The sequence below is a fragment of the Amblyraja radiata genome, chromosome 4, assembly GCF_010909765.2.
Source record: "Amblyraja radiata isolate CabotCenter1 chromosome 4, sAmbRad1.1.pri, whole genome shotgun sequence".
Lineage (NCBI taxonomy): Eukaryota > Metazoa > Chordata > Chondrichthyes > Rajiformes > Rajidae > Amblyraja > Amblyraja radiata.
Genome location: NC_045959.1, coordinates 66,052,231 through 66,077,283, shown reverse-complemented (window position 1 = coordinate 66,077,283; position 25,053 = coordinate 66,052,231). Strand labels below are relative to the sequence as shown.

Sequence of the window (25,053 nt, the reverse complement as noted above, 5' to 3'; positions counted from 1 at the left end):
CATTGCTCCTGTTTTTAGTGCTTTTAATGTCTTTTAATTTTTAGTGTGTTTTTTAAAGTCCTTCGTTTTACGGTTTTTAATGGTTTTTAATTGTTTGAAATAGCTTTTTGTTCATGAGTTCTCATGTACAGCACTTTGTGGCAACTGCAGTTGTTTAAAGTGCTTTATAAATAAAGTTATTATTATTATTATTATTATTATTATTATAAGTCTCCAGGTCCGGACAGAATATTCCCTAGGACATTGAGGGAAGTTAGTGTAAAAATAGCAGGGGCTATGACAGAAATATTTCAAATGTCATTAGAAACGGGAATAGTACCGGAGGATTGGCGTACTGCGCATGTTGTTCCATTGTTTAAAAAGGGGTCTAAGAGTAAACCTAGCAATTATAGACCTGTTAGTTTGACGTCAGTGGTGGGCAAATTAATGGAAAGGATACTTAGAGATAATATATATAAGCATCTGGATAAACAGGGTCTGATTAGGAACAGTCAATATGGATTTGTGCCTGGAAGGTCATGTTTGACTAATCTTCTTGAATTTTTTGAAGAGGTTACTCGGGAAATTGATGAGGGTAAAGCAGTGGATGTTGTATATATGGACTTCAGTAAGACCTTTGACAAGGTTCCACATGGAAGGTTGGTTAAGAAGGTTCAATGGTTGGGTATTAATGGTGGAGTAGCAAGATGGATTCAACAGTGGCTGAATGGGAGATGCCAGAGAGTAATGGTGGATGGTTGTTTGTCAGGTTGGAGGCCAGTGACTAGTGGGGTGCCACAGGGATCTGTGTTAGGTCCACTGTTGTTTGTCATGTACATCAATGATCTGGATGATGGTGTGGTAAATTGGATTAGTAAGTATGCAGATGATACTAAGATAGGTGGGGTTGTGGGTAATGAAGTAGATTTTCAAAGTCTACAGAGAGATTTATGCCAGTTGGATGTAGATAGGGTGGTAAAGAAAGCTTTTGGTGTGCTGGCCTTTATAAATCAGAGCATTGAGTATAGAAATTGGGATGTAATGTTAAAATTGTACAAGGCATTGGTGAGGCCAATTCTGGAGTATGGTGTACAATTTTGGTCGCCTAATTATAGGAAGGATGTCGACAAAATAGAGAGAGTACAGAGGAGATTTACTAGAATGTTGCCTGGGTTTCAGCAACTAAGTTACAGAGAAAGGTTGAACAAGTTAGGGCTTTATTCTTTGGAGCGCAGAAGGTTAAGGGGGGACTTGATAGATGTCTTTAAAATGATTAGAGGGATAGACAGAGTTGACGTGGATAAGCTTTTCCCACTGAGAGTAGGGAAAATTCAAACAAGGGGACATGACTTGAGAATTAAGGGACAGATGTTTAGGGGTAACATGAGGGGGAACTTCTTTACTCAGAGAGTGGTGGCTGTGTGGAATGAGCTTCCAGTGAAGGTGGTGGAGGCAGGTTCGTTTTTATCATTTAAAAATAAATTGGATAGTTATATGGACGGGAAAGGAATGGAGGGTTATGGTCTGAGCGCAGGTATATGGGACTAGGGGAGAATACGTGTTCGGCACGGACTAGAAGGGTCGAGATGGCCTGTTTCCGTGCTGTAATTGTTATATGGTTATATGATTGGAGTCCACGAGTGGTAAATTAAATTGATTGTACATGATTTGGAAAGGCACACACCTGTCAAAATAAGGTCCCGCAGTTGACAGTGCATGTCAGAGCCAAATCCAAGCCATGAAGACGAATGAATTGTTCGTAGACCTCCGAGACAGTATTGTGTCGAGACACAGATTTGGGGAAGGGTATAAAACAATTTCTGCAGTATTGCAGGTCCCGAAGAGCACAGTGGCCTCCGTCATTCTTATATGGAAGAACTGAAATCACCTGGACTCTTCATAGAGCTGGTCGCCCGGCCAAACGGAGCAATCGGGGGAGTAGGGTCTTGTAGTTTGTCAAAAGGCAACTAAACAAGAATCTCTGGTGTGATGAAACAAAGATTGAACTGTTTGGCCTGAATGCCAAGTGTCACGTCTGGAGGAAACCAGGCCAATACCATATCTACGGTGAAGCATGTTGGCGGCAGCATCATGCTGCGGAGATGTTTTTCAGCGGCAGGAACTGGGAGACTAGTCAGGATTGAGGGAATGATGAAAGGAGCAAAGCTGCAGAAATTGCTCCAGAGCATTCAGGACCTCAGACTGGGGCAGAGGTTCAACGACCCTAAGCACACAGCCAAGACAACGCAGGAGTGGCTTCGTGACAAGTCTGTGAATGTCCTTGAGTGGCCCAGCCAGAGCCCGGACTTGAACCCGATCGAACATCTCTGGAGGGATCTGAAAATAGCTGTGCATCAATGCTCCCCATCCAACCTGACAGAACTTGAGAGGATCTGCAGAGAAGAATGGGAAATAACCCAAATACAGGTGCCAAGCTTATAGCGTCATAACCAAGAAGACTTGAGGCTGTAATTGCTGCCAAAGGTGCCTCAGCAAAGTACTGAGTAAAGGGTCTGAATACTTATGTAAATGTGATATTTCAGTTATTTAATTTTAATTACTTTGCAAACATTTCTAAACCTGTTTTTGCTTTTTTATTATGGGGCATTGTGTATTGATTGATGATTTAAAAAAAATGAATTTAATCCATTTTAGAATAAGGCTGTAACGTAACAAAATGTGGAAAAAATGAAGGGGTCTGAATACTTTCTGCATGCAGTCCGGAATTTATTTTCAAAACCTCTTCTTTTTTTAATACCTTTGTAATTGCTTGCTAACCTAATGCTCAGTTAAAGAGATAATTTGCTAATAGCTCTCACAGTGGCTTGGCATTAATATTCAATAATGCTGCAATATGGCTTCTGGTGGCAGGTTTGCTATGTTTAAAGGCACTGTCCAAGTGATAATGTTGAGTTGAGTTGAGTTTTTATTGCATTCAAAATCATTGACTCTGAACTTTCCTGTTCTTGCAAACCTTTATCTCTTAAGGACAGCATTTCATTTTTTGTGCTCAACTGGGCTATTTAAAATTGTGAATGCCCAATAGATAAGCTAGGACACTGTTGATGAACCATTTGATTAAATGTTGTTCTGTTATTTGCCTTTTGCAGGACAATTTAAATTATTGGAACAAGACAGAGATATCAAAGAGCCCGTACAATACTTCAACAGTGTGGAGGAGGTGGCAAAAGCTTTTCCAGAACGAGTGTACGTCATGGAGGAAATAACGTTTAATGTTAAGGTCAGATCTTGAATAAATGATTATGATGCTTGTGTGTTTCAGGAAAGTGAGCTAATCTGTAGATATTAAAGTGGCAACCAAACACTGAGGATCTAAAATAGTAATATTCTCGTGATATTTTGCAAAATACTGGATGAATCTTCACTTGACTTGATAGGGGCCAAAGAAAAGTTAACATACTGACACACTGAATTGAAAACACTGAGTTCTGTGAATTGAACTAGAGATTTAATGAAACTTCAATTTTAAAGCATTTTCTATTTTCAGTGTTATGAAGCATTAGCAATAGTAATGTTTCCATTCGCTAGAAAATGGAAGATCAGAGTGGCAAGTAATGTTTGTTTAAATTATCAATCATTTGGTGAAAATAGTGAAGCAGCAGAATAAAATGGATTTCTGAAGGGTACCCTATTTATAGATGGATCCCTGGATAGGGAAGTATTCCCAGATTTACATTTTAAATCTGAAAGCAAACTGCCCAAAGCGTGAGATCATACAGAATTTTAGTTAATTGAGTGATAAATTGGAAGTAGAACTCGGTAAAATGGGTCAATGGGACCAGTTCGGGTAGGATGAGACAATGAATGTTCTCCCAACATTTCTGATGAGCCCATTGCTGTTCTCTAATTATTAATCAAGGAATAGAGTTCATTGAGTCGCACTATTTTATTCAATCCAAGCATTATGTTTAAAAATGAAATTAAGTGAGTGGACAATAACAAGGCATGTTGCAATTTAATTCAGGATGATATGAGAATCTGAAAAGCACAAAGCAGCAGAGCAAATAGATATTTCTGGCCATATGCTGCATTAAATGACTATTTGCAGGTTTAAATTTAGTCATACAGCATGAAAACAGGCCCTTCGGCCTAACTCATCCATGCTGCCTAAGTGTTCCATCTAAGCCAGCCCCATTTGGCCCATATGCCTCTACCTTTTGTATCCAATTACCTGTTCAAGTGTTTTATAAAATATTGTTGCCACACTGCCTCAACTACCTCTTCTGGCTGCTCGTTCCATATAGCCAAATGGATAATTATTGGAACAAGACCGAGAAATCAAGGAAAAAGTTGCCCTTCGGGTTTATATTAAATCTTGGCTATTGGAATGTTGACTTTGAGAGTCTTTGAATTCAAAGAGGAATGATGAATCTGTTGCATACAAGCTTGGCCTATCCCAATTGGGATGTAATGTTGAAGCAAGTAGGGCTAAATAACCTATCATGGAATGGGTACGATACGATACAATACGATATAACTTTATTTATCCCAGGAGGGAAATTGATCTGCCAATAGTCATGAGAACACAAAATAGATGAAATTAAAGTGATGAGTAGAAAAGATTGAGGATATACAAAGATTGGGGGCGGGGGGGAGGGGAGTCGGTCTCAGCCTACCCCACGACAGAAGGGGGACAAGTTGTACAGTTTGATAGTCACAGGGACGAAGGGTCTCCTGTGGCATTCTGTCCTGCACCTTGGTAGAACTAGTCTGTTGCTGAAGGTACTCTCCTCAGGTTGACCAGTGTGTCATGGACGGGGCGATATTGTCCAGGATGCTCCGCAGTTTAAGGAGCATCCTCCCCTCCAAGATCACTGCCCATGAACCTAACTCCGCCCCAGGACGGAGCCAGCCTTCCTGATGAGTTTGTTAATCCTATTGGCGTCCGCAGCTTTCGCCCTGCTGCCACAGCAGGCGGCATCGACGAAGATGGTACTGGCTACCACCAATTGGTGGAACATCTGCAGCATCTTACTGCAGACGTTGAAGGAGTGAAGTCTTCTCAAAAAGTACAGCCGGCTCTGTCCCTTCTTGTACAGGGCCTCAGCGTTCCTGGACCAGCCCAGTTTGCTGTCCAGGTGCACTCCAATTTGTACTCCCTGGTAAACTGCACATCCAAACCATTGATGGAGACAGGGGGACAGTGTTGTTCCTCTCCTCCTAAAGTCCACCACTAACTCTTTAGTCTTGTCAGTGTTGAGCTGCAGATGATTCAGCCCACACCACTCAACAAAGTCGTTGACTACATCTCTGTATTCAGCTGCCCTCCCCTCACTAATGCAGCCCACAATTGCAGTCAGATCAAAACTTCTGCAAGTGGCAGGAGTCCGAGTTATATCTGAAGTCTGTGGTGTAGATGGGGACCAGGAAGGGAGAGAGGACCGTCCCCCGTGGGGCACCTGTGTTGCTCACTGCCATGTCTGAGACAGTTCTGTATCCTGGTATACTGTGGTTGTCCAGTCAGGTAGTTGGTGATCCAGGACAACATGGAGCATCCACCCACATCTTCGTTAGTTTGCTCCCTAGCAGTGCAGTTAAAAACACTGTAATTGATGGATATCGTGGTATGTTTCTATGATGTACAACTCTGACCATTCTGTTTTACACATTGTAACTCAAGTTTGATATATTTGTTTTATAGGGAAAGCAATGTAGATTCACTGAAATGAAAGGTCAATAGGGTTTATAAATTTGTTTTCTCGTGTTTAAAATTATATAATGATTTTTGAGCATGGCTGGAACAAATCTTTTCTCTATTTTGGGTGTCCAGAGCAAACGAACATTATAAAATATGAGCAGTTTGTTTCTGCAACTTTGAAGCACTTTTTCTTAACATAAGGTAATAGAAATCTGAAGTCTGCTCCCTAATAAATCTAGTTTAGTTTAGAGATACAGCACGGAACCGGCCCTTCGGCCCATCTAGTCTGGTCCAACTAGCAACCCTCGTAGACTAGCACTATCCTACACAAAAGGGACAATTTACAATCTTTACCGAAGCTAATTAAACTACAAACCTGAACGTCTTTGGAGTGTGGGAGGAAACCGGAGCACCAGGTGAAAACCTACGCAGGTCATGCGGAGAACGTACAAACTCCGTACAGATAGCACCCATAGTCAGGATCAAACCCGGGTCTCTGGCGCTGTAAAGCAATAACTCTACCGCTGTGCCACTGTTCTGCCCTACTACGTTGATTGAAATTTATATTGGTAATTGAAGATATTGGAATCGAGAGCATTCAGCTGGAATCAGGAAGTACCCAGTGATCAAGACCCAGTGATTTTCCAAGATGGCGGCACTGGCTTAACAGCTGCGGCCCACCTGCAGTCCGTCTGGTTTTTTTTTTCTTTCTTTTTGTTCCTTGTCATGTTTTAGTTAATTTTGTTTTATTAAGTTGTGTATGTGTGTGGGTGGGGTGGGAGAAACATGTTTTGGTCTCTTCCTTCGGGGGATGCGACTTTGCTTTCGGTCGTATTCCCCGTCCCCGTCTCCGTCTGAGCAGAGGCTTAATGGCGGAGCTGGCGGCCTCGGTGCTGTGGCGGCAGCAGCGGCAGCGGAGACCCGACTCGGCACCGGAGCTGTGGCGGCGGCAGCAGCGGCAACGGAGACCCGACTCGGCCCCGGAGGTGTAGCGGCAGGAGCAGCGGCAGCGGAGACCCGACTCGGCCCCGAAGCTGTGGTGGCGGCAGTGGCAGCGGCAGCGGAGACCCGACTCGGCCCCGAAGCTGTGGCGGCGGCAGCGGCAGCGGAGACCCGACTCGGCCCCGGAGCTGAGGCGGAGGCAGCGGAGACCCGACTCGGCCCTGAAGCTGTGGCGGAGGCAGCGGCAGCGGAGACCCGACTCGGCCTCAGAGCCTATGTCCTCTGGTCCTTGATTCACCTACTCTGGGCAAGAGACTCTGTGCATCTACCCAATCTGTTCCTCTTATTATTTTGTACACCTCTATAAGATCACTCCTCATCCTTCTGCCCGCCATCGAATAGAGACCCAGCCTACTCAACCTCTCCCTGCAGCTCACACCCTCTAGTTCTGGCAACATCCTCATAAATCTTTTCTGAACCCTTTCAAGCTTGACAATATCTTACCTTTAACACGATGTCCTTGCTCCTCCTCCTTATTGGAATATGCCAGTCCTAAACTCTGATCAGCTTGTATTAAAATAACTTCCACGCGTCTGATTTGGATTTACCTAATTACAGTTGCTCCCAATTTTGTGGAGTAACTCAGTTGGTCAGACAGCATCTCTGGAGAAAAGGAATAGGTGACGTTTCGGGTCGAGACCCTTCTTCAGACTGAGAGTCAGGGGAAAAGGAACCTATTCCTTTTCTCCAAAGAAGCTGTCTGATCTGCTGAGTTACTCCAGCTTTTTGTGTCTATCTTTGGTTTAAACCGGTATCTACAGTTCCTTCCTACATGCTCCCAATTTACTCTCCCTACATCTGTCTAATAATATTTTAATTTACCTTGCCCCAATTTATAAAAATGTCTGTCTCAACTGTTAACTTTCAAATCAAATGTCAAATCCCATTTGTGGAACAATTCCAAATTTCTACATTTTATTTGTGAGCTTTATTCCTGGAGGGTCTTGCGCTAATATGTGTACAATATCCTCAAATGCTTAATTCTCCAGTCAGCATAATTTACATTTCTGTCATACTTTCTTGATATTTTGAAACATTTGGTCAAATTACCCCTCAGCATTCTAAATTCTCATTTATGTAATCTCTGCCCAACTTTTAGCTTAGGATCCAGTATCATTTGGTTCTGTTCGCCCCATTATAAAAAGAATGTGGAGCCTTTGGAGAGGGTAGGGAAGACATTTACCAGATTGCTGTCTGGATTGGAAGGTATTAGCTAGAAAGAGGTTGGATAAATTAGGATTGTTTTTTCTGGGACATTGGAGGCTGAGGCGAGACCTGATGACAGTTTATAAAATTAGGGATTTTATAGATAGGGTAGACAGTCACAGCCTTTCGCCCAAGGTGGAAATCTCAAAAAACAGAGGCCATAGCTTAAGATGAGAGGTGCAAAGTTTAAAGCAGTTTTGCGGGCTAAGTTTGCTTTGCATAGAGTGGTGGGTGCCTTGAACAACCTGAGGTGGTAGCTGGTAGCGGTATGACAGTGAAATTTAAGAAGCTTTTGGATAGGTACATGGATATGTAGGCAATGGAGGAATGTGGTGGATCATGTGCAGGCAGAGAGGATTTGTCTGACTAAGCATTATGTTCAGTGCAGACATTGTGAGCTGATAGGTGCTCTCCTCTGCTGTACCGTTTTATGTTCTATGTATCAGAAAATGGTAAGCATTCTAACCATCATGGTTTGGAATCGTTAAACAAAAGAAAAAGTTTAGAAATGCTTTCAAGTTCTTCTGAGGTTTAATTGTTTTCCTTTCTTCCTCAGGTAGCCTCGGGGGAGTGCAATGAAGATACAGAAGTGTATAACATCACCCTAAGCACCGGGGATGAACTTACTCTGATGGGACAAGCAGAGATCCTTTATGCCAAGACGTCAAAAGAGAAATCACGACTGAACACTATTTTTAAGAAAATTGGTAAACTAAATTCCATCAGTAAATTTGGACGAGGAAAGATGCCCTGCCTTATCTGTATGAATCACCGTACTAATGAGAGCATTAGCCTGCCTTTCCAGTGTAAAGGTAAATTCAGTACACGTAGTCCCTTAGAGATACAAATGCAAGAGGGTGAGCATACTATTCGCAATATTGTTGAAAAGACCAGGTTACCAGTAAATGTTACCGTTCCATCTGCTCCGCCACGAAACCCCTATGATTTACACCTCATTCGGGAAGGTCATCGCTATAAGTTTGTTAATATCCAAACTAAGACTGTGGTTGTGTGCTGTGTACTTCGGAACAATAAAATGATACCTGTACACTTTCCACTTCATTTAGTTGTGCCAAAGTTTACCTTGGCTGAAGGTCTCCTTAAGGGAGAGATGTGGTACGTGAATATAGTTCAGCACTCATTCAGCATTTGTCAGGAGCAATTTGACATTGAAGAATATTCGCGAGCAGTTCGGGACGTGAAGACTGACTGGAATGGAGATTGTAAAAGCCCAAAGAAGACTAGATGTACCGGGCACAGTCACATGCCTAATTCCCTTAGTTATGCTCGTGAAGAATTGACGCAGTCGTTCCATCGACTTTCAGTATGTGTTTATGGAAATAATTTGCATGGAAATAGTGAAGTTAATTTGCACGGTTGCAGAGATCCTAGCAATGAATGGACTCTGTTTTCTCATGAAACCCTTCTTTCACAAGATTCTGGAGATAGTGGCAGTGATTATCTGCTGCCTGAAGTGACTGAAGAATCTGGAATCCAGTCGCAGTCAGAACTTCCCTATGAGGAGCTCTGGTTAGATCAGGGTTCGGGGAAACGGTGTGGGCAAGATGCTTCCTCTGTGGGAGAGGGACTGAAATCCGGTAATCAGAGACATTCCATCTGCTCCAAATGTCCGGTTTCTTCAGGCCTTTCTTCTCCACATCCATTGTCTACATCTGATATTTCTCTACATCCACCTCCAGTGCCTCCAAAGTCTGAAGCTGTAAGTTCTTGTTTAATGGCAAACTTGCCACATCCTATTAATTCGTAACAATTAACCATTTTGTGTTGGAAAGTTGTAAAATAATACATATTTCCAAGATCTCCAAATAAGAAGTAAGTATTGACTAGTTATTTGAAAAATATTAATTTTAACTATGAGGCCTCTTGTGAATATGAAAATGATGAATATTTTGAGCATATCTTGTAAAGTTTTAGCTTGTGCATGTTTTTGCTTGTAAATGGGAACAAAACAACCAGTATAAGTATTTTAACATTGCACATGTGTACAAGTTCTCATTGTGTTTGGATATTTGTCTTTCTTAGGAGCTTTTTCTGTAAAGGTGTTTTACTTTGATCTATTGTATATATGTTTACACCTTTCCAAGTGGAAGGAAGATAGCATTGGTTTAAAAAAATCAAATGTCTTGATTTTGCATGCTGTTAGTTGCCACTTTCATGAAATAGCTTCAGAGAATCACAAACCAATAATTTTGGGTAGAGGTCTGATCTCTTTCTTGCCCTAACTGCTGCATTGCAATATCTTAGCTGTATTCCTGCTAGTGGAAGTAAAAAGAATGACCATTTCAATAAAGTGCTGACATGGATAGAAAATTGGTTGGCAGACAGGAAACAAAGAGTAGGAATTAATGGGTCCCTTTCAGAATGGCAGGCAGTGACGAGTGGGGGTACCGCAAGGCTTGGTGCTGGGACCGCAGCTATTTACAATATATATTAATGATTTAGATGAAGGGATTACATGTAACAATAGCAAATTTGCAGATGACACAAACCTGAGTGGCAGTGTGAACTGAGGAGGATGCTATGAGAATGCAGGGTGACTTGGACAGATTGGGTGAATGGGCAGATGCATGGTAGATGCAGTTTAATGTGGATAAATGTGAGATCCACTTTAGTAGCAAAAACAGGAAGGAAGATTAATATCTAAATGGTGTCAAGTTGGGAAAAGGGGAAGTACAATGGGATCTGGGGGTCCTTGTTCATCAGTCAATGAAAGTAAGCATGCAGGTACAGCAGGCAGTGAAGAAAGCGAATGGCATGTTGGCCTTCGTAACAAGAGGAGTTGAGAAAAGGAGCAAAGAGATCCTTCTGCAGTTGTGCAGGGCCCGAAAAAAAGACCACACCTGGAGTATTGTGTGCAGTTTTGGTCTCCAAATTTGAGGAAGAACATTCTTGCTATTGAGGGAATGCACAGTACGTTCACAAGGTTAATTCCCAGGATGGCGGAACTGTCATATGTTGATAGAATGGAGAGACTGGTCTTGTATACTCTGGAGTTTACAAGGATGAAAGGGCATCTCTATTGAAACATATAAGATTATTAAGGGTTTGGTCATGCTAGAGGCAGGAAACATGTTCCCGATGTCGGGGGAGTCCAGAGCCAGGGGCTACAGTTTAACAGAGCTGCCAAGTAATACAGATTTTCCATATTTTGCACGGAAATGCGATAAGAATACGGATGTACTGAATTGCTTTGTAAAATACGGATTTTAAAAAAATCGGCCCGACTTCCTGTTTCATCTTCATACTTAAAAAATGCAAGGATATAAAAAGTCATACTGAACTCTAAAAATTATAGCAGATTAAATCTATTGGTATTTTAAATTTCAAGATCTGGCTGATTATTTTTGTAAGCTTTGATCTGCCTGTCCCGCTACAGGTTTAAACAGCGCTGTCAGTTTAGCGTGTGGGAATTTAAACGAACAGCGCTATGGGTTAAAAACATAGAAATATAGAAAATCGGTGCAGGAGGAGGCCATTCGGCCCTTCGATCCAGCACCACCATTCATTGTGATCATTGTTGATCGTCCCAAATCAATAACCCGTGCCTGCCTTCTCCCCATATCCCTTGATTCCACTAGAGCTCTATCTAACTCTCTCTTAAATCCACCCAGTGATTTGGCCTCCACTGCCCTCTGTGGCAGGGAATTCCACAAATTCACAACTCTCTGGGTGAAAAAGTTTTTTCTCACCGCAGTCTTAAATGGCCTCCCCTTTATTCTAAGACTGTGGCCCCTGGTTCTGGACTCGCCCAACATTGGGAACATTTTTCCTGCATCTAGCTTGCCCAGTCATTTTATAATTTTATATGTTTCTATAAGACCCCCCTCATCCTTCTAAACTCCAGTGAAGGAAGGAAGGGTTCTAATTATAGCGCTACCAGCTGGAGCGCTATTGCCTTTACACATAGCGCTAAGTGCTTTATGGGTCACAGACTGTTCGGGGAGGGAGAGGGAATAAGAGAGGGAGGGAGAAAGAGAGGGAGGGAGAAAGAGAGGGAGGGAGGAGGGAGAGAGAGCGAGGGAGGGAGAGGGAGGCTTCCAAAATGGTTCTAACATCATCATCTGGTGCTAAAAGCAGGAAGCAGCTGTTCAAACAGAAGTATACAAAGATGGCAATGAATGCACTGTCAAGTAAGGTGCGTAGAAGACATGTCAATTGGTAGCAAAGTTATGCATTCTTGTACTCTTGCATGGGTATGACCGCACATAAAATAACATTTTTTTCAGCAAAAGGCACCGTGTATAAATATTGATTTCATCAGCAAACTACTGATTTTCAGGTACTAGAATACTGAAATGCTCTGACAAAACTTGGCAGCTCTGGTTTAAGAATAAGGGGTAAGCCATTTAGAATGGAGATGAGGAAACACTTTTTCACACAGAGAATTGTGAGTCTGTGGAATTCTCTGCCTCAGAGAGTGGTGGAGGCTGGTTCTCTGGAAACATTCAAGAGAGGGCTAGATAGGACTCTTAAAGACAGCGGAGTCAGGGGATATGGGGAGAAGGCAGGAACTGTTTGTGGATGATCAGTCATGATCACATTGAATGGCGGTGCTGGTTCGAAGGGCCGAATGGCCTACTCCTGCACCTATTGTCTCTTATCTAGACAAGAGAGCCATTTTGTAACATAGATTGTTGCAAAAAAAAACCATATGAATATATCAAAGAGATTGCTGATACAAGGTGAGCAAAAAAAAGTGCTAGAGGAACTCAGCAGGTCAGGCAATATCTGCGGAGAGAATGGACAGGTGACCTTTAGGTTTGGCATCCTTCTTCAGACTGCTCTGTCTGAAGAAGGACTCCAATCCGAAATATCCTCTGTCCATTCGCACTGCAGTTGCTGCCTGACCCGCTGAGTTCCTCCAGCAGAATATATCCAAGCATCAGCTTGTGCACTGTATTTGGACATAGCAAAGGTGCATATAATATAGTGTCTCTGCAATGTCATTAATACATATCTGGAGATTTGTATCTAAATTGGGAGATCTGCCCCACAGATCAATAAACAGCTGTATGTCATAGTCATACTCAATCCAATCTTTCTGCCAGCATCTACCAATATACCGTGTTCGACCAAGACAGATCATAGATTAGTTTAGTTTAGAGATACAGCGTGGAATTGGGCCCTTCAGCCCACTGAGTCCACACCGACCAGCAATCTCCGTAAATTAGCACTATCCTGCACACTAGGGACAATTTACAATCTTTAGTGAAGCCAATTAACCTACAAACCTGTATGTCTTTGGAGTGTGGGAGGAAATCGGGGCACCCGGGGCAAACTCACGTGGTCACGGGGAGAACGTACCAATTCCGTACAGACAGCACCTATAGTCAGGATTGAACCCAGGTCTCTGGCGCCGTAAGGCAGCAAATCTACCATCGTGCACTGTAACGCTGATAGATCTGGGAGAGATTAGCTTTGGGGTAAAGGCGAATGGAGGGTGGGTGGGAGTCATAATAATAATAATAATAAATTTTATTTATGGGCGCCTTTCAAGAGTCTCAAGGACACCTTACAAAAATTGAGCATGTAGAGGAAAAACATGTAAGGGGAATGAAATAAATAGTAGAGACATGACTAGTACACAAAGTAAAGACAGAATTCAATACAAAACACAGTATGAGGCAATTAATGCACAGATGAAAAGGGACGGGGACGTGGGGCTAAGAATAGGCAGAGGTGAAGAGATGGGTCTTGAGGCGGGACTGGAAGATGGTGAGGGACACGGAATTGCGGATCAGTTGGGGGAGCTGCCCTGGAGAAGGCTCTGTCCCCAAAACTGCGGAGGTTGGACTTGTGGATGGAGAGGAGACCGGCTGATGTGGATCTGAGGGACCGTGAGGGTTGGTAGGGGGAGAGGAGGTCAGTGAGATATGGGGGGGCCAGATGGTGGAGGGCTTTGTAGGTGAGGACCAGGATTTTGTAGGTGATCTGGTGGGAGATGGGAAGCCAGTGAAGTTTTTTGAGGACTGGAGTGATGTGATGCCAGGATTTGGTGTGGGTGATGAGTCGGGCGGCTGCGTTCTGGACCAGTTGGAGTCGGTTGATGTAGGTGGAGCTGATGCCAAGGAGAAGTGAGTTGCAATAGTCCAGTCGGGAGGAGATGAAGGCATGGATGAGTCTTTCAGCAGCGGGCGGTGTGAGAGAGGGTCTGAGTTTGGCGATGTTGCGGAGATGAAAGAAGGAGGTTTTAATGACATGGCGGATGTAAGGGAGAGGGTGGAATCAAAGATCACGCCAAGGTTGCGGGCCTGGGGAGATGGGGAGACAGTGGTGCCGTCGATGGTGAGAGTGGGGTTATTGATTTTGTTGAGTGTGGCTTTGGTGCCTATGAGGAGGAATTCTGTCTTATCGCTGTTGAGTTTGAGGAAATTATGTTGCATCCAGGTTTTTATAGCTGACAAACAGGAGTTGATATGGGAGAGGGGGGGGTTGTGGGGGGATTTGGTGCCAAGGTAAATCTGGGTGTCATCAGCGTAACAGTGGAAGTCCAGATTGAAGTGGCGGAGTATCTGACCAAGGGGGAGGATGTAGATGATGAAGAGGAGGGGGCCGAGTACGGAGCCTTGGGGAACGCCTTGAGTGACTGCGGCTGTAGCAGAGGTGTGGTTGTGGAGAGAGATGAAGTGGGATATGTTGGAAAGGTAGGAACGGAGCCAGCTGAGTGCAGAGCCTTCAATGCCGAGGTCTTTGAGTCTGGTGAGCAGGATGTTGTGGTTCACTGTATCGAAGGCTGCGCTCAGGTCGAGGAGGATGAGGATGTTGAGGGAACCAGTGTCAGCAGAGGTGAGGAGGTCGTTGAGGACTTTGAGGAGAGCAGTTTCTGTGCTATGGAGGGGGCGAAAGCCAGATTGGAAGGGTTCAAGTAGGTTATACTCAAGGAGGTGGGAATGAAGTTGCGACGCAACGATACGCTCCAGGGTTTTTGAACGAAAGGGGAGGTTTGAGATTGATAATGGGTCCAGACACCATAAAATTTCATGAAATCATGTTATTCACAAGAAAGGAAACTGCTTGATTGCCACAAACCTTTCTTGTTTGGCTGGTGAATTGGGATTTTTCATGTTGAACACAATTGGCAGGAAGCACTGAGGCCAGTAAAGTTACAGAATATGCCATGTGTGTGAGACTTCAATATTCATTTCAAAAGAGACTTAGTTGCACATAACTGAACAAACAATGATGTAGTTAGCACACTAAGCCTGGGGAAAGTGGCATGAGAGCCAACTTAAAGGCAAATCTTGCGTGCCCTTGACAAAATATATATTTTTGCAAATCCATCTATCTGTAATGGTATTGGGAAGTCCTTCTATCACACTCAGGACACACTGTGGAGTCAGTGGTGCTACCCCAACCAGTAGATGATTGGAATGGATTCAGATTTCGGCACCATTAAATGTGCTTCATTTCTAACTTCTATGGATTTTATTTGCCAATATATTTTCATGACAACTGTTTACCTTTTATAATTTCCTTTTAATTGTCACTATTACATCTCTATGCTTTCATTTGTATTGCATCTGTACTGTGATGTGACAAATAAGATTGATGTGTTTGTGTAAAAATCCTAGGAATTCCTAGGCAATTCGTCTTGGAAAAACGTTTGCGTTTTGCATTGATTCCGTATTTAGCCCAAATGGTTGACACAGTGGAAGATAATTTTCTGGAGGTCAACAGCATAGATCTGTCCTGTGGATTAAATTGGAAATTCATTTTGAGGAAAGAAGAATGGCAAGTGGTTATTCAAAACTCTGCTTGATCACCACCTAGTGGTACGTTCAAAAACATTCTATGGGCATCGAAGCACAAAATAAAATGCTCTGGATGCTGGAATATACGGATCATAGATGTAAAACCCTGTAAATTTGCAGCAGATTAGAGAAAATTTGTAGGGGGAAAAAAAGTATATTGACAACCCTGTACCATGCAGTAAGCTGCAGGCAGAACAGAGCACATGACCTGTCCCACCATAAATGTTCCATTTTGTTAATTAAAAAAATTGAGAGTATTTGAAGAGTGGAGTAAATGGAATTTAGGACTGAAATTACGCACAATTAATATGTCATGCTGCTAAGAGGATAGTTACATGCAAATAATACAAACTAATCTTCAGTCACTTGCAGACGTGCTGTCATTCACAAACCACTACCAAACATTTGAGATACAAAGTAAGAATTCACTCGTGGGATTTATGTGGGTAAAAAAATAAACACAAAATAAAGAGAACTGAACTGTTTTATGAAAAACAACTATCAAAGTGCCGTCCAGAGTTCACTTAAGTGCTTTGCTTTGGAAATGGACAAGGCAGTGGATTCTGTACAGTGATATCTAATGAAACAATGTTACATCCATTTCTCGTTAAGGCGATTCCTGTTCTCCCCCCCCCCCCGCTTTGTGTTTAACATTTAGTTTTTTCAGGTAAACTTCCTAAGAGCAGAACTTTATTCTTTATCCTTGATTATTTTTGGTAGTGATTTGCTAATTCTGTGATTTCCATTACTTAAACTGCTATACTGTGGAGGTCACTAAAAATTCATACAACAGCCCTTTCTCTTCTGCAATACAATCTGAATTCCCTTGAATATAGACCATGCATCCACGAAGGCCTTGTGCGAGAAGGCTCACAAAAGAGTAAACTTCCCATAGGAATCTGTGTCTACTTATAACATGAGGTAGAAAGGGTTTGTGTTATAGAAAATCATGATATTAACAGTTTAATTCCTCTGATGTGGGGATACTGAATTGGAGAAAGTGTGGATCAAAATAAAATAAAATGAAAGATCTGGACCAAATAAAATACTAAATAGATTAAATGACAAAATATGTGATTGAACAAAGTAAAAGTGGAAAAGGGGCAAGATCAATCAGGCAGCATAATGAGTATACCAACATTACTGCCAACAGTAAATAACTGAATGATGAGGGTAGTAATTATGACCCAAGTTTGAGAAGTTTTAAATGTAAATATTGCGAGTGCACCAAAATAAGGAATAACATCAGTTGCCAAATTATAAAAGGAATGATTTTAAATTGAAGTCTCTGTGCTGCCCACATAATGGGTGTAGCTTTATCTGTAAATCCCATATGCAGGAGAGCATATTGGTAAACTTCAATCCCATTGGACATTTAACCAAATAAGATATTAGAATACAACACAACTTTTTGAACAATGAATTCTCCAATTTTAGGTGATAACACACCTCCCTCCTGCACCATCCTACTGGCACCTATTTCTTACACTATCCTGAATCTCATCACTATCACACCCCCCCCTTTCTTTTCCATTCCACCTATATTCCTCTACCGTTAGATTTCACTCTACTCCTTATCTGATATCCTTTGGTCTCCTTTTCATCTCTAGCCTCCTTTGTCTATTCAACTGCCAATCCAACCCCTCTTACCTCTATCCACCTATCGCATATCCACCCACACCTTTCCTGCTATCTCCCCCTACTACAATCTGTCTGAGGAAGGGTCCAGACCCGAAACATCGCCCATGTACTCTAGATGCTGCCTAGCCTGCTGAGATACTCCAGCACTTTTATTCTGAGGAGACATTAGGGCAGATAACGAAAAGGTTGGACAGAGGCAGATTTTAAGAAGTGTTAAAGCACATCCAAGTGGTAAAAATATCGATCACTAATGGTATTCTGGAATCTAGGGCTGAGATAGTTATGGGCTCAACCCTCAGCCATGGAGTGATTAAATATTAAATGATAGAGCAGAGATATCATAGTTTTTGAAGGAATTTGCAGAGAAAGCAAGAGCAAGGATGGAGGGATTTGCACACAAGAGTGAGAAGTTTAGAACTGAGCCTTGTAGTTCAGTTAGTACAATGTAATTTTGATTTGAAGGAGACAATTGAATAAATATTGTGGTAGACCTGGAATTTGTGGAATGTATAATGATGTTGTACATTCCATTAATGTCTGCCGAACATTATGCCAAGCTAACCTAATCTCATCCGCCAACACATGATCCATACCTCTCCATTCCCCACATATCCATGTGCCTCTCTAAAATCCTATTAAACTTTCGTATCTGTCTCCACTACTACATCTGTTAGTGCATTCCAGGCACCCACCTGGTGTTTTAAAAAGAAGAGGAAAAACTTGCCCCAAACATCTCAAACTTTGCCCCCCTCACCTTAAAGTTATGCCCTGTACTCGCTGATGGCTCCAACCTGGGTAAAAGGTTCTGACTGCCTACCCAATCTATAGCTCTCAGAATATTATATTCTTCTATTTGGTCTCCCCTCAGCCAAAACGAGCCAAGTTTTCCCTCTTTATTGCTAATACTCTCTAATCTATGCAGCGTTCTGGTAAATCTCCTCTGCATCCTCTGCAAAGGCTACATGTCCTTCCTAAAATGGGGCGACCAGAACTGTATGCAACAGTCCAAATGCGGTCTCACTGAAGTCTTATAAAGCTGCATCATGACTTCTGATTCAATTCCTCAACCAATGAAAGCAAACATACCATACACCTCTTTATAGCTCTATCTACTTCAGTTGCTACTTTCTGTGAGCTGTGGGCTTGGACTCCAAGATTCCTCTGTACATTATTTCCTCTGTACATAGCTTGGCAATGTCATTTACGACATTGCTGAGTCCCAAACATTATGGTGCCCTGAAATGGGGGGACTATGTATAAACACTGCTGTAAATTTCTACATGATGAAACCAAAATGTATAAAAATGGCCTTTATTAAAATCTAACAATGTGCACTTTAACCACATGTGATTTTTTTTTCTATTACAAATCTCAAATTGTGGAGTCTTGAGACAATTAATAAATGATGGGTCTTTGTCCCAAACATCATGGAGGCCACTATACGTATAAAAAGCTTTGGGATTTTCTTTAATCCAACTCGACAAAGCCATTTCAAGGCCCTTCTAATCGTTCATTTGAAAAACTATGGATCAAATTAGGCAATGTAATAGAGATGGAAATTTACATTCTCAGTGATGCCCAAGCAAAGGGCACAGGCATGACATTAAGACTGTGAATAGCCTAGTTCAGCATGAGGGTACCCGAAGCTGAGTATTTTAGTCACTACTAGAGAATGGAGTTTGTGGAACCAAATGGAATGATTTTGGTCCACCTGGAAGTAGGTATGTTACAAAACTTAGCTTCAGCAGCGCTGCAGTTCTGCCACTGCCCGTGTGCGCGACTTTGGCGCCTTTGAGAGGGGGGCGGGTTTAAAATGCGATTTTTCTGCAGCCTATTCAAATCGATCTCTGTCAGGCTGTTTAGTTGCTAAAGAAAAATCGCTTCGACTGCCGTTTTATTAAGTTTATTAAAATTAGCGCTGGATAATTTAATTGTTGTAGTAAAATTAAAATCATCTTCAAATGCCGTCAACGCCGACAACGGGACGGGTCTCACGTAGGGGACAAGGCAAGGTATGTCGTTTATTTTTTCATATAAACTTGTTTCTTAGGATGCCTTTAACCAAAATTTCACATTGCGAAAATGTCATTATGTAAATATACGAACCGGCAGTATTTTTCCTGCCGATATGGGGTTTAAATTCACCTCAACCGCAACGTTCCAAACCAGCGCGTTCCACAAAATCCCACTCGCAAGATTATTTAAATGCCCATTAATTTACAGGAATTAAACACCAAATTCCTTCCATTTGGCCTATAAATTCATGACAATGAGATTTAAAAATCATGTTATATTGTGAATTCTTGTGTGAATGTTATTTGGACACTTAGGCTTTTAAAAAATGTTAATCTTTTCTTAAGAAATGGATAGATGTTTAGATCTAGTAATTGAATTTTGTAATTAGCTACAATTGGGTAACTAACTAATTATATGCTTTAATTTCAGGTCATCCAAGTAAGATTGTTTCATATTTGTTTCAGAATGCTTCAATCTATAATAACTGAAGATTTCACTCAGTTCTCTTAATTTTTAAGAAAGTTACAGGCTTTTGACTGTCCTCGATCACAGCTTTTGTGTTAAGTCAATGGAAAAGCAATTGCTATTTTCAAGATGCTAATTTCCGAATATGAAATTGGCCATAACTTTTTTAATACTGAAGATATGAAAGTGAATTAGGTGTCAAATTAAACTTCTTTTTATGCTTTATCTGATGGGATAAATTGCAGACTTGATTTTGGAACATTGCTACTGGAAGATATTTATACTTCTCCAATATTGAATATCAGTCTGGCAATTTAGAGAGTGTGTATAAATTTAAAATAATTGATAAAATGATTAAACTGTAGTTAAGGAACATTTCTTTACCCAGAAAATGGTGGAGAAAGGCTGGTGGAGGTAAAATCAGAAACACATATCACATTTATTTTATGCAGGATTGAGATGATGTGCAACAGAAGCTGGTAAGTGAGAATAACTCAGACTTTATTTTGGCTAGCCTGAAAATAATGGACAGAATGGAAAACTTCAATGTTTAAAAACATCATTTAGTTCTTGCTGCTTATAAGCATCCTTGGTAGCCTTATTAACATCTGTTAATTATAGCATTTGTTTCATTAACAGGTAAAGGAAGAGTGCAGACTTCTGAATGCCCCTCCCATCCCCCCACGGAACGTCAAGCCGTCAACATGCAGTCCATCAATTCCTCCTCGGCAAATCCGCCAACAGACACGTTCTCCCAGCCCGACGCTATCTTACTATTCTTCTGGATTACATAACATGTAAGAAATTATTACAAAGTGCGTCATGTAAAATGACAATTTGGCAATCTGACCTCAACTTTGAGAATTACATAAGGACAAGAAAATGTATTCCAGAATTATTGTAATTGTGGATTGTGATGGTTTAGTTAGTAAGCCTTAAACTTTGCAAGGCAAAAGGAAGGTTAGAATATATAAAATAGTTCATTTTGTGAGCACTGTATGAGGAAACAGAAACATAGAAAATAGGTGCAGGAGTAGGCCATTCTGCCCTTCGAGCCTGCACCGCCATTCAATATGATCATGGGTGATCATCCAACTCGGTATCCTGTACCTGCCTTCTCTCCATACCCCCTGATCCCTTTAGCCACAAGGGCCACATCTAACTCCCTTTTAAATATAGCCAATGAACTGGCCTCAACTACATTCTGTGGCAGAGCAAATATAGACAATCTCCAACACAATATACACTGCAGTCACTTAAAAGTTATTTTAGGTATAGGTTTACTATTATCACATGTACCAAGGTACAGTGAAAAACCTAGTTTTGCATGTTATCCAATCAGATTAGATAATACTATATATAAATACAATCTAGTCAAACTTAAGTATAATGTGGAGCTAAGCGAAAATACAGAGTGCAGAATATAGTTCTCAGCTTGTAGAGTGACAGTTCCATAGCGTTCCATTTATGCAATATAGAGATGAATATGACAGCTTATGAAAGAAATGTTCAGAAGCCTGATATTAGTAAGACTATGGAAATCTTCCTTTTGATTAGGATATTATCCATTAACCTGACTCATTGTGCCATGCTTGATGGCCCTTTCAATATACAACATCTTGCCATCAAATTATGATTGGAACGGTAATGATTGCCTGCTTCAAATGGACAGGAAACAGTTTGATGTCCATTTAAATGTTTACTGTCATTTCCATAAGAATCAATATATATCTCTTTTTTTTAAATAGAGTTTTAATTTGTTTCCTTTCTACTTTGTGGCATCTCTGCACATTATTTGTTGCTGAGTGATTTGACCTTTTTTATCAGTTTAAATACCAAATTGAGTGGGAGGTTTTCAAAGAACAAAAAAGTACAGGTGCACAACCTTTTATCCGAACATCCAAATAACGAAAACCTCCGAATAGCGGACATTTTTTCGGTCCTTGAAGAAAGGTCCTTGAAGACGTTCAACGAGGGCGGCCCGCAGAGGTGACAGCGGAACCTCCGGTCGGTCCTCGAAGAAAGGGGAACTAAATCCCCATTCATAAAAGAGAAGGTGAGAGTATATTGCGCGGGAGGGTTAATAATTGACAATCTGCTGCTGCCTGCCCGCTGAGTTAAAAAGTTCCCACGGTAGACTCACGATACACAGTGTATCGTGAGTCTTGCGTGGGAACTTTTTAACTCAGCGGGCAGGCAGCAGCAGATTGTCGCTCCCTTCAGTTTCACCCCACCTACACCCCTCTGCTTCCCGGCCATGTGTGTGACCCCTTCCCTCCCCTCTCCAGCTCCCCGCCCATTGCACCGGCGCGGGGGCTTTGCACTGTCTTCACGTCGGCGATGCCAGGTCAGTGCCAGTCACCGGAGACGTCAGGTCCAACGGGACACCGACCCCCAGGCCCACTGCAAGCACGGAGATCCCAGAGACCCACAGCCAGCGGCAGCCCAGCCCCGTTCCAACTCCAGAGGAACACGCTCCCCGTAGGGACAGAAGCTGATGGTGTGCAAGGTACGTCTTGTTCTTGGGGTTGCGGATGAGGGGGCGCAGCTCGGGCTGTGACGTCTCCGGCCACCCCCCTGTACAGGAGCTGAGACTGGGAACTGTGGGGTTGTTTGCAGTTGCAGAGGGAGAGGGCAAGGGCAGTACAGTTCCCAGTCTCAGCTCCAGTCCAGGGGGATGACCGGAGACGTCAGGACCAACGGGACACCGACTGCAAGCACGGAGATCCCAGAGACTCACAGCCAGCAGCAGATCTAGCCCAGCCCCGCTCCAACTCCAGAGGAACCCGGGTTGCGGATGAGGGGGCGCAGCTCGGGCTGTGGGCGAACTGCCACTTGTCGCTGTAGCGGCCCATCGGGGAGCGGGTTCCTGTTGGTCCTGACGTCTCCGGCCACCCCCCTGGACAGGAGCTAAGAGACGTCAGGACCACCAGAAGCCGCTCCCCGATGGGCCGCTACGGCGACAAGTGGCAGTTCGCCCACAGCCCGAGCTGCGCCCCCTCATCGGGACACCGACCCCCAGGCCCACTGCAAGCACGGAGATCCCAGATCAGCAACTCCAGCCCAGCCCCGCTCCAACTCCAGAGGAATACGCTCCCCGTTGGGGCAGAAGCTGATGGTGTGCAAGGTACGTCTTGTTCTTGGTGTGGCGCAGCTCGGGCTGTGGGCGAACTGCCACTTGTCGCCGTAGCGGCCCATCGGGGAGCGGATTCCTCTGGAGTTGGAGGGACAGGGAGACACAGCGGCTTTTGAGAATGGTGGGCAATCACTTCCAAAGTTCTGCCCACACCGTCAGTACACCTCTCCTACACTTGTCTCCCGCACTAAGATCATCTCGCAGAGAATGATCCCAGCCTAACCCTCCCTATTCTCGCCTATTCTGCAAGAAAAAACTACATTGAAGACTCAAACTCGCGATCGAGTAACTGCCGGGATCGAGGCGCAAACTCGCGACCTTGCGGATATGTGCCGAGCACTCTACCACTGAGCCAGCCGTTAAAATCTACGCTAAACATCTTCCAATCCGAAAGCCGAAAAATTCCGAATTACGAAAAGTGTCTGGTCCCAAGGCTTTCGGATAAAAGGTTGTGCACCTGTAGTTCTGTATATTTTTCAGCCTTTTAGAACACCTTCAGATATTTATTGAAGATTGAGTATTTCCAAAATGCAAGCCAACATGTTAGTTTTGCAAGAATGGCATCAGTTTTAAATCAACAAAGCTGCAAATTGTAATTACTACTTTGTTTTTCAGTTTATGCATATGTAAGTATACTATTATTAGAAGGGCTGTGTTGTAAATAAAAGTTAACAATTCTAGCACACCTAAAAGGTGCCTGCGCAAACGGTACCCGGACGTGGCGTCGAAGGACGAGATGCAGAAGCGAAGAAGTGGAAGCCAAATAACCGAACGGAAACAACGCCGAAAGCCAAATAACCGAAAGGGCGCAAGGCCGAAAAGCCAAATAACCGAATGGACGCAATGCCGAAAAGCCAAATAACCGAAAGGGGGAGATGCCCAAAAGCCAACTAACCGAACGGAAACAATGCCGAAAAGCCAACTCACCGAAAGGGCAGATCGCCGAAAAGCCAAATAACCGTATGGGCGGGATGTCTAAAAGTCAACTCACCGAACGTACGCATCGCCAAAAAGCCAAATAACGGACATGACGGCACCGGGGGGCGGGACTTGTCAATGATTGGTCCAGACCCCCGCGTCCATCACATCACTGGCCGGGGGAGATGGGAAGGTGGGGATCATTTTTAATTTTCCTTCGCCGCTTTTGGACTTTCCTGAATATAAAATAAAACCCCATGTGATTGGAACTTTCGGTTGATTTAACAAAATAATAATCCAATTTGGTTCCATAGATATTTACACCAACTGTAACAATTATATTTTGACTACCACAATACATTTACATACACTACCATGCATCTTGAAGGCCAGTGGTCCTTTTGGGTGTGAATCGAGAAACCAGATGAAAACAATATGACTTTTTTTAAAGAATATCTTGGCTTCCCGAGTCGGTTCAGTGATATGAGTAAGTGTGAATCGGCGTGAGTTAGTGTCTGCGTGCACGCCCGAGAGACGGGAAGTGTCCGCGCTGCGCTGCCTCGGGTCTTTATTCAAAATAAGCAGAATTTTTCCAAGTTCCGTGGACCCCCAGTTGTGGCGGAGGGTGGCCGTGCCCCGACAGCGCTGACCCCGGGAAGAGAGTGCGGGCTGTCCCGAAGGATGCACTCCTTCGGCCGCTTACAACTTTGTGCTCAGGTTCAGAGTGCCCAGTCACCCTCCAGCCCCGGGCGGTCTTGTGTGGGAAGGTACTGCAGATGCTGGTTCATACTGACAAAGAGACAAAATGCTGGAGTAACTGGAGAGAAGGAATGGGTGATGTTTCGGGTAGAGACCCTTCTTTGGACAATCACAAGTACTCTCACCGACGAGAGTTCAGTTCACTCTGAAGGGTCTCGACCAGAAACGTCACCCATTCCTTCTCTCCAGAGATGCTGCCTATCCCGCTGAATTACTCCAGCATTTTGTGTCTATTTGTCAGTGCGAACCAGCAGTACCTTCCCACACAAGACCGCCGGTGCTGGAAGATGACTGGGCACCCTGAACCCGAGCACCAAGGTGTAAGCGGCCGAAGGAGCGCATCCTTCGGGACATCCCGCATTCTCTTCCTGTGGTCAGCGCTGTCCGGCCACGGCCACCCTCCGCCTCAGCTGGGGGTCCAGGGATGTTGGAAGAATTCTGCTTACTGGGAATAAAGACCCGGTGCAGCACAGCGCGGACACTTCCCGTCTCGGGCGTGC

The 25,053-nt window shown here is 43.2% G+C and overlaps 1 protein-coding gene across 2 annotated transcripts in view; it reads left to right on the top strand.

The window, feature by feature from the left end:
• Nucleotides 1-25,053, top strand: part of garem1 (GRB2 associated regulator of MAPK1 subtype 1) — a 103,173-nt gene that overhangs the window by 72,507 nt on the left and 5,613 nt on the right. For both annotated transcript variants that reach the window (XM_033019672.1, XM_033019673.1), the window contains exons 3-5: nt 3,090-3,220; nt 8,403-9,566; nt 20,380-20,537. In XM_033019672.1, coding sequence (XP_032875563.1) covers nt 3,090-3,220; nt 8,403-9,566; nt 20,380-20,537 — 1,453 coding nt within the window. The remainder of the gene's footprint in view (nt 1-3,089; nt 3,221-8,402; nt 9,567-20,379; nt 20,538-25,053) is intronic.